We start from the raw sequence: 15101 nt of genomic DNA, 5'->3' as shown, positions 1-15101 counted from the left end.
ACATCTGTTTTCAGATTTCTGAGGAATGTATGTCAGAGAGGTTCTGTGCTCACTCACTGTAACATTTTGAGGAGCGACAAAAATGTTGACCACAGTAACTACATCATTTTTCATTCTTACCAACAAGGGTTCCAAAATCTTCACATCCTTGCTTTATTATTTTCCATCTTTTTTTTTCTAGCCATCCTAATGAAGGTAAAGTGGTATCTTGTGGCTCCCCCCCTTTTTTCTCTCCTACCTCTGTGTGTGTGTCTGTGTCCATTTCTGTCTGTCTGTGCATCTGGTTTTATTTTGATACTGGGGAATAGAATCTCAGGCCAGCATGCTTTACAGATAAGCACCTTTAACCTGAATTTCTTCTAATTTAGGCTTCATTTCTGGAATGTTGTTTTTCTTTTTGTTCTGAATCCTTAAAGTTTTTATTTTTTTTAACCTCATTTCACCTTTTTGAATTTTTTTTGTTTTGTTGTTCGAGGTCGGATCTCACTAGCCAAGGCTAACCTGGAATTCACTATGTAGTCTCAGGCTGGTCTCAAACTCACAGTGATCCTCCTACCTCTGCCTTCTGAGTTCTGGGATTAGTGCCAACACTCCTAACCCCTTTTTAAAATTTGACTTGTAATATACTTTTATGTATCCAATAATTTTATTCTCAGGTTTAGACATTAGAAGAGGCATGTTTTTCTTTCTTTCTTTCTCTCTTTCTTTCCTTCTTCCTCTTTCTTTCTTTCTTTCTTTCTTCCCTTTCCTCCCCTCCCCTCCCCTCCCCTTCCCTTTCTTTTCTTTTCTTTTCTTTCTTGGTGTGCTGTGCCTGGAATTTGGGAGCACATACATGCTATATACAAGGAAGGGTTTCAATCTAGCTCAGGCTAACCTGGAATTTACTGTGTAATCTCAGGGTGGCTTCCAACTCACAGCAATCCTCCTACCTCTGCCTCCCAAGTGCTGGGATTAAAGGCATGCGCCACCACACCCGCCTTACTCTCCCCATCTTAAAGTTTTTTAAGAGACAGAGCAGGTAGAGAGAAGGATACAGATTTATTTTTATTTATTTATTTGAGACACAGAGAGGAAGGGAGGGAGAGAGAGAGAGAGAGAAAGTGAGTATGGGCACACCAGGGCCTCTAGCCACTGCAGACAAACTCCAGATGCATGTGCTGCTATATGCATCCGACTCATGTGGGACCTGGAGAATCAAACCTGGGTCTTTAGGCTTCACAGGCATGTACCTTAACCGGTAGGCTATCTCCAGCCCTAATTTTTTTTTTTTTTTAAGTCAGGTCCTCACTGCAGTTCTTAAACAAGGCTAAAACATTGCAGTGTACCAGGGATTTCAGGTCTGGAATACCAAGCCTTGACTGCTCTCCATCTGTGTTTCTAGACATGTCTTGCTGCCATGCTTTTCCTCTGGGTTGGGAGTTGTGTGTATTCCTACTTGTTGGCAGTGTCAGGTGTGTGTCTGTGGAGTGCCTATCTCCTGCTTGACCTTTGCCTGGTTTTATGTTCCTTGAAAGGATGTAATACTGGTGACTGCTCTTCTGTTTGTATTTCTTGTTAAATATATGGCCACTTGCTTCCTGCAGTTTCTGGACCTGCTGTCTCCTTGCTTTTCCTATCCCTGTCCACATATTCTCAGGGTGGAGTCGTGGCTTGGTGAGTGTTGCAGTCAGGTTCGCAATGCTGGCAGAAATCACTCGACCCAGAGCAGCTGTTGGGGGAAAAAAGGGTTTATTTCGGCTTACAGGCTTGAGGGGAAGCTCCATGAAGGCAGGTGAAAACTGTGGCATGAGCAGAGGATGAATATCACCCTCTGGCCAACACAAGGTGGACAATAGCAACAGGCGAGTGTGCCAAACACTGGCATGGGGGAGCTGGCTATAATACCCATAAGCCCACCCCCAACAATACACTGCCTCCAAGACGTGTTAGTTCCCAAATCTCCATCACCTGGGAACCTAGTATTCAGAATACCTAAGTTTATGGGGGACACCCGAATCAAACCACCACATTCTACTCCTGGCCCCTGTAAATTGATGACCATTCATGATGTGAAATACAATGCATTCAGTCCAACTTTAAAAGTCCCCATAGTTTTTATCAATCCCAAAGTTGTCCAAACATCCTCATAGTCCAAGATCTTTTTAATAGAGCCATAATACCCAAACAATCCCCCCAAAACACATAATGGTTTAGAATAAACATTCACGCTGCAAAAGGTGGCATTGGGCATAGCAAAGAAATATTCAACCAGTACAAGATTTAAATAGGTAAAACATCAAACTCTGTAGCTCTAAGTCCAACTCTAGTCAATGACAAATCTCCAAGTCTGATAATTCTTTTTTTTTTTAATTTTTTTTGTTTATTTTATTTATTTATTTGAGAGCAACAGACAGGCAGAGAGAGAGAATGAGTGCGCCAGGGCTTCCAGCCACTGCAAACGAACTCCAGATGCATGTGCCCCCTTGTGCATCTGGCTAATGTGGGTCCTGAGGAATTGAGCCTCGAACCGGGGTCCTTAGGCTTCACAGGCAAGCGCTTAATTGCTAAGCCATTTCTCCAGCCCCAAGTCTGATAATTTTAACCAGTAACAAGCCTCTGGAGTTCCAATTCTGCCCCTCCAGTCTACTCACAGTTCTGGAAAACTTCACGTAGGGCCGGCAGCTTTCCTTAGCAGCTATCTTGTGGTCCCAGCATCTCCACTGGTTCTTCACTGCAACCCACTGCTCATCCTCATGGCTCCATCAGGTTTCCATGCAGGCATCCAGCAAACCTGCTATACACTGCTCATGGCCATTTCCAAAACAGAAGACAGTGTTGCAAACTCTGTTTAAGGGGGGACTCCTTAATCAAACCATCACAGTGAGTTAGGTCCCAGTAATTCACTTCAGGCACGGAGCAATGCTGCTCCCTCTGGTAGATTTATTATTTACTGGAACAGCAGGAACTCCCTCACTCAAGAAGCTGGTTGCAGTCACTCAAGGCCTATTTTCACACAGGGAAGAGCGTGTTGTCCTTTTCAGTGCTCTGTGTACACCCTACCCCGTCCTTGAGCAGTGAGTGCCTGTGACTGCCCCAACGTCCCTGCAGCAGGTGTCCAGGAGCGACTGCCTCCTCACTGGCAGTCTGGGGAGGTGTTGGTTAGACCTCCTGGTAAGCTTGAATTGAGAGTGCCTTTGTGAGGTTTGCAAAAGTGTGGAGAAGATCCTCAGCATTCTTCTTTTTTTCTTGGTTCTGCTGTATTTTTGTATTTGTCTCAAGCTAGGTTATGGCTCAAGGCCCTAGGTTTGATCCCAAGAAAACAAAGCAAATTATTTGTTTTAAGTTTTCAAAGAAACAACAATAGCACTGACTTGGGGCAGTGTGAGTATTTCTGAGTACTGGAGATGGCAGTGGAAGTGATGAGAAGACAGTGTAGGAGATGGGGATGGGGCAGCTTTTTGGTGAGGACCAAAGGACACACTCCTTTCCTGAGTAGTACGAATGCACTTTGTTCTCAACAAGACAGATCCTTTTCTGTTTTCATAATAGGAGGCCTGAAAGGTGCTGAAGGCCACCACTACCCTGTGGAGGAGAGGGCGAGGGCTTCCTGTGAGATTTCTCTTTCATTTGAACCATAACCCTTCAGCTCTGGTTCAGCCCCTGCCAGGCATCCTTAGCCCTGTCAATGTTGCAGATGCTTATTGTCACAACTTGGTGCTGGTGTTACTGGCTTTCAGGGAGTGGAGGCTGGGAGTGCTATTGCTCTTGGCAGACCCTGCCAAGCTCACGCTTTGATGCCAAGGAAGATCGAAGCAACTAATGCCATCAGGCTATCTTATGAGAGCCTTGTTTGGGAAATTTACTGTGCTGTGTCAGGCTGAGGTCTGTTGTGTTAGCCTGCTTAGAGGAAGTAGGTGCATCCGGAAGGGTGTGTTCACAGCCCACGTGCAATTATTAGAGCAAATTTCCTTCTTGTTGAGGTTAACCATCTGTGACTTTGTTTCCCCGGTTGACTAGGGCAAATATGATGTCATATATTCTGGGCCCTGTGTGTTTTGGAGAGGATGGGAGCAAGCTCCATTTCAGAGGAGAAAAAGGATCAGGTGCTGTGTAAAGAATTATCTAGAATGCCGCAAGTGGGACTTGCTCATTAACATTAGAGAGGTTGAGGGAAAATGCCACAGAAGGAACTGGCTTAGACAGGAGAACTTTCACCAGCTGAAGGCCATGCAAAGCAAAGACAGAGCCAGACCAGCCTAGCTGTGTGATTTTTGTTCTTGGGTCTTTAGACGTGGTCTTAGGGCAAAGCCAGTGTTCTCTCCACAGCTGTTTATCTGAGGTTGTTTTACCATCTTTCTTCCTTGTCAGCAGGGCAGACCTCCGTATGCTGCTTCAGCGGACGAAGTGGCCAAAGAACTGAAGTCGAAATCTGTGGAATGCAAGTCCTCTGTCATATCCTCAGATGGGTCCCTGGCTGAAAACGGAGTGATGGTGGAGGAGAAGCCGGTGCCCCAGCTGAATGGGAGTGCGGGCGACACCAGGGCCCCCAGCCACTCCGAAAGTGCCTTGAACAATGACTCTAAAACGTGCAATACAAATCCTCACTTAAATGCACTAAGTACAGACAGCGCCTGCCGCAGGGAGGCTGCTCTGGAGGCAGCTGTCTTAAATAAAGAAGAGTAAACCTATTTTTTATAGAGGGTGAAGGATGCTGGAAGGGTAAGGATTTAGGACTATCTGGAGAGAAAGAGAGCCTGCAGTTATGTACATTTTGTCCTTTCCGTAAGAGAAAAATGAGGACTTTGGAAATTCAGATCCCTCTTTGATATCAGAGATTTAAACAACACATGTTTACTTTTAACCAGTTGTAGTCAAAATGCTACAATAAAACAAAAAAGAGAGAAAGAAAATGAAGAGCATTTGACTCCCGCACTTAAAATGAAGTACACAAAGTTTAAACTGGTTATGACAAAAGCCTATAGTTGTGTTTCTTGAACTATAAAGAAAACAAATTTTGGCAGTCTTTAAGTATATATAGCTTAAAATATAATTTTTAGCATTTGGCACCATATGTATGCCATTATATTTGATTTTGCATTACTGTTTCACAATGAAGCTTTGTTTAAGGCTTTGATTTTTATGATTATGAAAGAAATAAGGCACAACCACAGTTTTTCTTTACTTAAATTTCATCACTGTTGATGTGGTTCTTTTGTGTTGAAAAAGTGCAACTATCGAAACTGAAAATTATAGAGTAATATTGCCGTTCTGCTGATTTTAAATACACAGTACATCATACATACTTTACAAGCAAGTTACATGGAGATAAAGTTGAAATCATAGAAGATGCAAATGACCTTTCAAAATCAACACAATGTGTTCTGAAACTTCGTGACGAATACCATGCATCTGTGATCAATGAACTATGTGGTTTTGAATCGGATGTAGACCATTAGTACTACTACTTGAGCTAAACTTCTGCATGGTTCATAATTTTTAAAGTGTGTAGTTAATATTATGCATGTTATTGTCCTTTCTTCCATTCTTACCAGTATGTGCCCATTTGCAAAAACAAAAATGCTAATAATCAGTAATAGTCCTATAAAAGATGTTAACTCTGTTTAGTCATTGACTGATCTTGCTCTAACCTTAAAATTTTGTGATTATTGACCTCTGTTGCATTTATTCTGAAACCCCCGAAAATTATCTAGCCGTTTCAAATATTGACATTACCCTGGTGTATTCACTGCTGTATGCATTATTGTTCTTTGTTGCTGTTTTATGCCTTCATATTAGCAAAATATGAAATTCTGTGAAGAAAAAAAACCCTTGATCTTAAAAAAAAAAAAACCACCCCCCCTTCTGTAGCAGGAAACAAATTTGCTTGTTCTTGAGAACTTTCCCATCAAGAATTTAGTAGAAGCAGGTATACTTCTATCATTTTGATGTTTTTGTTAATGTTTCCAAACAATGTACTTTGAAATCAGAATCACTTCTTATCGTTTTCATATACTTCTGATGCTCTTCATCACATTAGTGATCAGAAATGAGGTGTAATTCCCCAACCCCTGCCCGCAAGAGCTAAGTAGGATCTTACTGTAAGTTGAAGGGAGTTCTGCCCTAACTCATGGATTGTGAAGAATGAACTGCTGTTGGGTCTGATTGACTGTCGATGGATTGTGGTGTGGCGTATCCGGAGGCTATTGAATGCAACTTACAATGCTTAATAAAAATCTTTATTCTTTTAGTATAAAGTATGGTGTGGCTTTTTAATTCGCTTGTAAATGCATACATTTTATAAAAGGTTAATTCAAATTTAAATAGTTCATGAAGGTTAGATAACAAAAGAAATACTGTGCCCTTTCAAAGCCATTCACATTTCTAGCTCTAAGAGAATGTTAACACATGGCCAATAGGAAAATTATGCTGACGTGCAATGTTAGTTTGAGTTCCAGTAGTTAGGTTTCATGAAACCAAAAAGAAACTGGTTTTGAAGTAGAAAACTTACTTTTAAACTCTGAGGCAAAGAACAATTTCGGTCTTGTTTCAATCGCAGAATTACAGGTGTGGGCAGGTTTACAGGGCGTCATTTTGACTTGGGGTTCTCCGTGACTTGGCCTAGAACACAAAGTGCCTGACCAGGCCCAGGACTTGCGTGATGCCGCCAAGACCAGAGCGCCTGCTCTGGAAGGAGGCGGCGCGCCGAGCCGGAGGGCGGGGCTCACGTCGGCGCGCGGGGCGGGGCCTTTCTGGCGCTCAACTTGCTCCGCCCACACCCGCGGGTGGAGTGCGCGCGCAGCTCGGGGCGGTCCCGATCGGGGTAAGGCCGGAGGCGACCTACGCAGCGTCCCGAGGGCCGCAGACCGCGCCTGCTCAGAACCTGCGCGGTGAGCTTCGGACGTACAGGGACGAGCCGGAGCTGTGTGTGCTGTGCGAGCGTGTAGATTTGGCTCTAGATTTTGAAGGAGATAAAGCTTCACCCGGTATCTCCGACTCTGACCCCCGCGATCTCAGGGACGAAATTTGAACCTTTGACCTGCTTGCCAGCGGTATGGTCAGCGCCAGGCCACGAAGCCCTTGCTCTGTGTTTGAGAGCCAGGACAATTACGAAAAGCCACTTTTCCAGGGAGACCTGTGGCATATGGAGGGGCAAGTTTTATCCATTCTAGATGCCAACGGAAAAACTCAGCGACTGTTTGAGAGGACTTTTCCCCAGTTGGCCTTTGCCGCCGTGCCAGTCACAAACCCCAGTATTTCGGCTTCCTCTAGGTTCAGTTCATTTCACTTGAGAACAGCAGTCTGGGCCGTCTCTCCGATCTGGCTTGGAGAGAGTGGCCCAGTACAGGTAATGTACAGTAAAGTCACTAGAACAGGAATTTCAGGGATGTTCCCTTTGTGAAGCCCACCAGCTATCACATCACTTTCGCAATTGCGGGTGCTCTAGGCCCTGTGAGATTTCTCTTGGCCCCAACGCAGGTTTCCATCTGCTTGCCAGAACACCAGGGTTTATGCTTGAGCAGGACAGAATGCAGGAGGTTCCAGGGACATGGGTCTGGAACGGCTCTTGGCTATACTGGTGGTTCTTCCCACACCACCAGAATTCCAGAGTAGCACCAAGGGATTCTTCATGTGCCATTGATTGGAGCTCAGGACCAGTTCTGAGGCTGGGTGCAGATCCAACATGAATTCAATCCCAGTGTCATTTCTGGTCCTGTGGCGCTCTGGGGCCAGGATTGACACTTTTCCCCTCTTATTTATTGTATGTGTGATGTCTGTTTATGTGTGCGGGGTTGCAGCTAGAAGAGAACTTTAAAGGTCAGTCTTCACCTCATTTGAGGCAAGATCTCTCATTGTTCACCTCAAGCTTTTAGGAAATTCTTTTATTTCTGCCTCCTGAATTTCAGAAACCCACCACCGCTTTAAGCTTTTTACATAATGTATGGGGATTTGAACTCAGGTACTGAGTTGCACCAGCAAGTGTTTCGTTCATTGAGCCATGTCCCCAGTCTCCTCTTAAAATTTAGCTTTTGGGAGCTGGAGAGATGGCTCAATCAGTAAAGGGCTTGCTGTGCAAGGATGAAGATCTGAATTCAGATCCCCAGTACCCAGTTGGCATGGTGGCACATGCCTGTAATCTCAGCACAAGGGAGGCAGAAAGAAGATCCTAGGCTGGCTTGGCTAGCCAAATTGGTGAGCTCTGGGTTCAGTGAGAAGGCCTATCTCAAAAAACAAGATGGAATGCCAGGCGTGGTGGTGCATGTCTTTAATCCCAGCACTAGGGAGGCAGAGGTAGGAGGACTGGTGAGTTCGAGGCCACCTGAGAATACACAGTTAATTCCAAGTCAGCCTGAGCTAGAGTGAGACCAGACCTTGAAAAACAAAAAATAAAAATAAAAAAAAAAACAAGTAAATAAATTGATTAAAATGAGGTGGAGAGCGATTGAGGAAGATCTCTGGTGTCCACCTCTGTCATTCACACACGCGTAAACACACACACACACATACATGCAAAATAGCTTTCTTATTTATTTTTTCCAGGTGGGGTCTCACTGTGGCCCAGGCTGACCTGGAACTCATCTAGTACCAGGCCAGCTGTGAACTCGCAATGGTCCTCCTATCTCTGTCTTCTTGAGTGCTGGGATCAAAGGTGAGCACCACCACACCAAGCAGATTTTTTTTTTTTTTTTTTTTTTTGAGAGACAGAGACAGAGAAAGAGAGAATGATGACTGGCAAGCTGGGGGCCGGGGAGCCTCTCACTATTGCAGATGTACTCCACGCATGGTACTATTATGTGTCTGGCTTTAGGTGGGTACTAGGAAATTGAACCTGGCCTGGCAGCCTTTGTAAACAAGCACTTCTAACTGCTGAGCCATCTCTCTAGCCCTTGATTTTTTTTTTTTTTTTCTTATCTAAGTAATAGGTGTTTATTTACTGTAGCAAACAAAGGGCAGGGGAGCCACCAGTAACACTTCCATTCTGAGACAATTACTGTGAGTACTGTGTGTCCTTTTTAGATGCAATACAAATAATTTTTTTTTCTATAGAAAAGAATTATGCATATGCGTACCATTTTTGCCACCTGGCATCTTGTTTATCTGCCGGCATTGAGGGGACATTTGGCTTACTTGTTCAACAAGTTCTCCTGGAGCATTTGTACTATGCCCTGCCCCACCCCCAGAGGACTAGGCATAAGGCCCACACATTTGAATGGAAAAGCAACATCCATCTGCACAATTAAGTATAAGCCAGGTGGAGCCGGGCATGTGGCCAACGCCTCTAATCCCAGTACTTGGGAGGCAGAGGTAGGAGGATCACCATGAGTTTGAGGCCACCCTGGGACTACAGAGTGAATTCTAGGTCAGCCTGGGCTAGAGTCAGACCCTACCTTGAGAAACCAGGAAAAGAATAAGCCAGGTGGGCTAGAGAGATGGCTTAGCGATTAAGGCACTTGCCTGCAAAGCCAAAGGATCCTGGTTCAATTCCCCAGGACCCAAGTAAGCCAGTTGCACAAGGTGGCACATGTGTCTGGAGTTCGTTTGCAGTGGCTGGAGGCCTTGACGCACCCATTCTCTTTCTATCTGCCTCTCACTCTCTCAAGCAAATAAAAATAAGTAAATAAACTTAATAAAAAAGAATAAGCCAGGATTGGAGACATGGCTTAGTGGTTAAGGTGCTTGCCTGTGAAGCCTAAGGACCAAGGTTCGATTTCCCCATACCCACATAAGCCAGATGCACATGGTGGTGTATGTATCTGGAGTTCGTTTGCAGTGGCTAGAGGCCTTGGAATGGCCATTCTCTCTCTCTCTCTCTCTAATAAATAAAAAATTTAAAAAATAATAAGTCAAAATGGGAGGAAAAGAGATGGGGATGAGAGGGATAATGCAATGAGAACACTGGGAGTAGAGGATGGAGGTCTAGCAGAGGAGAATCCATGAGGCAGGGAGTGGGGAGAAGCCCAGGGCCACCCTGAGGTCAGTGTTTGGGTGACCTTGAATATGAGGCTGGGGTGGTTGAGCATGCCTTTGATCCCAGCCGATGGCGGCAGAGGTAGGAGGATTGCTGTGAGTTCCAGGTCAGCTTGGGTTAGCGTGAGACCCTATACCCCTGCTCCCCGCAAAAAAAAAAAAAAAAAAAAAAAAAAGGCTATGAGGCAGACTGTAGGAGTACTTGCAAGCTTAATGTGATCTAAGTGTCTGAGATATGCTGTCAGGGAGTCTTGTGATGGTCTGTCCTATTCCTGGCATCTCACCATGAAGAGTTGCTTCTGGTGATGTGTCTCTGGGATGTAGGCTGGTGTTGCCTAAGCCCCACCCTAGCCATCTGTATGAATAGGCTCAGCTGCTGGGCAAGGCCGGGCCATTGGCCTTCGCCAATTTGGCAGGTAAAAATGGGCTTTAATTTGCATGACTTTGATTTCCAGGGAGAGTAAACATGTCCTCTCTTATAATGTTCCCTCCATTTCTTTGCTACTACAGGGAACTTTGGATGGTAATTCCTATATACACCTTCATCCATATGACCTCCTGCATGGACAAAGGAACTCAGGGTCAGGCCACCTGACCTCTGTCTCCTGATCCTACTCAGGGATGGCCTGTGGCTGCCCTGCTAAGTACCCATCAGGCACCAGCTCTGCTGGTAGAGGATGTCTTCTTCCATCCAATGCATCCCATTACCAGCTCTGAGATTGTCACAATTTGTTGTACCTCCAGCCCATACCTCCCTATTATGTCTTGGAAACAAGCACACTGTTTCTGGACTGAACAGGGCAGAAGGAGGTTTTTTTTTTTTTGGTCAACAATCTGTTACTGGCCACCCTGTCAACCCTACCTGCATTGTCTGTGTGCCCTAGGGAGCCACAGTGGGGTACTTGGGTCATCTTAATCCTATGACCTCTCAGGCTCAAGCTGAGGGAGCCCCCCCCCACAAGGCCTTCAGGTGACGTAACAAGACTTTTTTCCCCCACATTTTATTTGTTTATTTGAGAGAGAGAAAGAAAGGGAGAAGGGAAGATAGAGAACAGGTATGCCAGGGCCAATAGCCACTGCAAACAAACTCAAAATGTATGTGCCACCTTGTGCATCTGGCTTATGTGGGTATGGAGAAACTGAACCTTGGTCCTTAGGCTTCACAGGTTCTTAGGTTTCTCCTGAGTAGAGGGTTATCCATCCAGGCTTCTATTCACCCACTGGTCACTCTAGGAGGGCTACATGAACTGGTGTTGAGCTTGCTGCAGATGGCACAGTCTTCCTGGGCTGTGATACTTCACTTGAATAGGGAGAGCACAGTAAACATGCAAGAAAAAAAGGACTGCCTGTAAAATGCAACAGCAGAGCTGGGGCGATGGTTTCACTAGTGAAGCACTAGTTACGCAAGCCCAACAGCCCAACTTTTGAGTCCCCAGAACCCACATAAAGTTGGATGGATAACATGGACCTCTGTAACCCAAGCACACAGAGAGACAGGAGGAGGAGACAGGACAGTCCCAATCTCATGGGCCAGCGACCCTGGGGAAGGGACAAGAGAGACCCTACCTCAAGACAAGATGGAAGACTGGGACCAACACTCAAGGTTATAATCTGACCTTTGCACATGAGCTGTGCCATGCATGTGCCCGCATTCACACAATGTACTCACATACACACACTCAGACACACACAGTTAAAAAATTAAATAGCTGCCGGGCGTGGTGGCGCACACCTTTAATCCCAGCACTCGGGAGGCAGAGGTAGGAGGATTGCTGTGAGTTCGAGGCCACCCTGAGACTCCATAGTGAATTCCAGGTCAGCCTGGGCTAGAGTGAGACCCTACCTCGAAAAAAAAAAAAATTAAATAGCAGGAGTGTGGGCTGGAGAGATGGCTTAGCAGTTAAGCGCTTGCCTGTGAAGCCTAAGGACCCTGGTTCGAGGCTTGATTCCCCAGCAACCCCGTTAGCCAGATGCACAAGGGGGCACACGCATCTGGAGTTGTTTGCAGTGGCTGGAGGCCCTGGCACACCCATTCTCTCTCTCTCTTTCTCTCTCTGCATCTTTCTCTGTCACTCTCAAATAAATAATTAAAAATTAAAAAAAATGAAATAGCAGGAGTGGTAGGTTCTAAGAAGGAGAAAAGCAGAGAAAGTTAAGACCTTGCACGGGAGTGGTGGAACGAAGTGGTTCTGAGGAATGCCCTGAGAACACTAAATGCATCAGGGTGGCCCTACGTGATTTACGCCTTCATGTCAACCCTTGTTAGAATACATGACTTCAGTGCAGAGCAGGGCACAAGATCAACAAATTAATAAAAAACAGTTTTGGGCTTGAGAGATAGCTTAGCAGTTAAGACACTTGCCCGCAAAGCCCAAGGACCCAAGCTCAATTCCCTAGTACCCACAGTAGCCAAATGCACAAAATGCAGCATGCACGTGAAGTTCATTTGCGGTGGCTAGAGGCCCTGATGCACCCATTTTCTCTCTCTCAAATAAATAAGTAAAAACCCAGTTTCGTTTGCATACAAACAATGAACAGCCTAAAAAAAAAATTAAGAAAAGAATTCCAGGGTTGGGGATGTAGTGCAATTGGTAAAGTGCTTGCCTAGCATACATATAACCCTGGATTCAATCCCCAGCCCTGTATAACCAGAGCATGGTGGTACACATCTGTAATTCCAGCATTTAGGAGATGGAGGCAGAAGGACTAGAAGTCTGTTATTCTCAGCTACATAGCTGTTTCAAAACAGCCTAGGTTATATCAGATGGTCTCTCTCTCAGTTTTTCTTGTTGTGTATGTAATGTGGCGTGTGTGGGTGTGTGCGTGTGTGCATGTGTGCGTGCGTGCATGTGTGCGTGCGTGCATGTGTGCGTGCCTTTGCAGCGCCCCTTGTGCTCCACCGTGGTGGGGAGAATGTGGTGGGCTCGCCTGCAATGGCCAGCATGTCAGGTTTCCCTCTCTATTGTTCAAAATGTTCTCTTTTTTTTAAGATTTATTTTTACTAGAGACAGAGAGGGGGAGAGAGAGAGAGAGATATAGGGAGAAAATGGGCATGCTAGGGCCTCTAGCCACTGCAAAAGAACTTCAGACTCACGCACCACCATGTGCATCTGGCTTACGTGGGACCTGGAGAATCGAACCCTGGTCCTTAGGCTTCGCAGGCATGCGCTTTATCCGCTAAGCCATCTCTCCAGCCCTCAAAATGTTCTCCTTTAAAATAGTTTTTGGGGGGGCTGGAGGGATGGATTTGCGGTTAAGCACTTGCCTGTAAAGCCTAAGGACCCCAGTCTGAGGCTTGATTCCCCAGGACCCACATTAGCCAAATGCACAAGAGGGCACACGCGTCTGGAGTCTGTTTGCAGTGGCTGGAGGCCCTGGCATGCCCATTCTCTCTCTCCCCATCTTTCTCTCTCTGTCTGTCGCTCTCAAATAAATAAATAAATAAACACATTTTTAAGTAGTTTTTTGGGGGGCTGGAGAGATGGCTTAATACTTAAGGCACTTGCTGCAAAGACAAAAGGACCCAGGTTTGATTCCCCAGGACCCACGTAAGCCAGATGAACAAGGTGGCGCATGCACCTAGAGCTCGTTCGCAGCAGCTGAAGGCCCTGGCACACCTATCTGCCTCTTTCCAAATAAGAATATAAATTATTTTTAAAAATTTTATTTGAGAGAGAGACAGAGATTGAGAGTATGTAGGAACTCCAAGGCCTCTGGCCCCTGCAAAACAACTCCAGATGAACGCACCACTTTGTGCACCCGGTTTTACATACCTGGGTACTGGGGACTTGAACCTGGGCCAGCAGGCATTGCAAGCAATTGCCTTTAACCACAGAACCATCTCTGCAGACTTAACCCATTCTTGTTTGAAGGTAGGGTGTCTTACTGATGTCAGAGCTTACTGCTTTTCATGGTCTCTGCTTCTCCTCTTTGTGGGTTCTGGAGATTCAAACGGTAGGTTATAGGTCCTCATGCTCTCATGCTTGTGCAAGAAGCGCACTTAAATATTGAGTCATCTCTTCAGCCCTCAAAAAGTTATTTTTAGAGCTGGGTGTGGTGGCACATGCCCCTAATCCCAGCACTCAAGAGGCAGAGGTAGGAGAATTGCTGTGAGTTCAAAGCCAGCCTGGGCTAGAGCAATACACTACCTTGAAAAAACAAAAATAAAAAAAAAAAGAAAGAAAGAAAAAAAGAAATACATACTACATAGTGAATTCCAGGTCAGCCTGGGCTAGAGGGAGACCCTATCTCATAAAACAACAATAACAAAAAAGATTGGTTTATAAAGAATGAAATTGTGGGCTGGAGGGATGGCTTAGCAGTTAAGGCGTTTGCCTGCAAAGCCAAAGGACCCAGGTTCGATTCCCAAGGACCCATGTTAGCCAGCTGCAAAAGGGGGTGTCTGAAGTGGCTGGAGGCGCCCATTGTCTCTCTCCCTCCCTCTTCCTCTGTCAAATAAATAAATAATATTTTTTTAAAAGAATGAAATTTCACCTAGTATGTTTCCATTTTGTAAAGGGAAGAAAACTAACTTATCAGTGCCAAACAGCTATCATTTTACTGTCATTGGCATGCCAGGGTAATGTGGTGCCACACAGCTTGACCCTACACCTGCTACACCTGCTTGGGGTGGCCACATAGGAATACAGCTCAGAGTTGTGAGGCATGGGGGGTGTTCCCTTCCTGCCCCCACCACTTATGCTTTTATTTTTTTATTCTTACTGTCCCCTTCCTTGGGCTTGCCTGCAGTTAAAGCGCCTTCATGGACCGTATTCTGAGTTATGGTCTAGGGTCCACTTGTTTGGGGAGGGTGGCTACGGCTGAGGGAAGAGGGAGGACCTTAACTGAGCTGCCCGCAAAGGAGCAAATGGATGATTGGTAGTTGCAGGTTGGGCAATGATAGAACTGTGCTTTTGTTTTTTATTTAATTTTATTTATTTGAGAGAGCGAGGTGCAGACAGAGGTAGAATGGGTGCACCAGGGCCTTCAGGTGCTACAAACAAACTCCAGAAGCACGCGCTACCACGTGTATCTGACTTACAAGGGTTCTGGGGAATTGAACCTGGGTCCTTTGGCTTTGCAGGCCAGCGCCTTAACTGCTAAGTCATTCCTTCAGCTCCGGACTGTGCTTTTTTTAAAAAATGTTTTTTCCTTTT

The 15101-nt window shown here is 45.5% G+C and overlaps 1 protein-coding gene across 1 annotated transcript in view; it reads left to right on the top strand.

The window, feature by feature from the left end:
• The window catches only part of Fam120a (family with sequence similarity 120A), a 122967-nt gene extending 117121 nt beyond the window's left edge, over positions 1–5846 (top strand). The window contains exon 18 of the mRNA XM_004652309.3: positions 4351–5846. Coding sequence (XP_004652366.2) covers positions 4351–4662 — 312 coding nt within the window. The 3' untranslated portion in view covers positions 4663–5846. The remainder of the gene's footprint in view (positions 1–4350) is intronic.
• The last annotated feature ends 9255 nt before the right edge of the window (positions 5847–15101 follow it).

This window comes from Jaculus jaculus, chromosome 11, assembly GCF_020740685.1.
Source record: "Jaculus jaculus isolate mJacJac1 chromosome 11, mJacJac1.mat.Y.cur, whole genome shotgun sequence".
Classification (NCBI taxonomy): domain Eukaryota; kingdom Metazoa; phylum Chordata; class Mammalia; order Rodentia; family Dipodidae; genus Jaculus; species Jaculus jaculus.
Note: the sequence above shows the minus strand (reverse complement) of the source record. Positions and strands in the feature narration are given on the sequence as shown.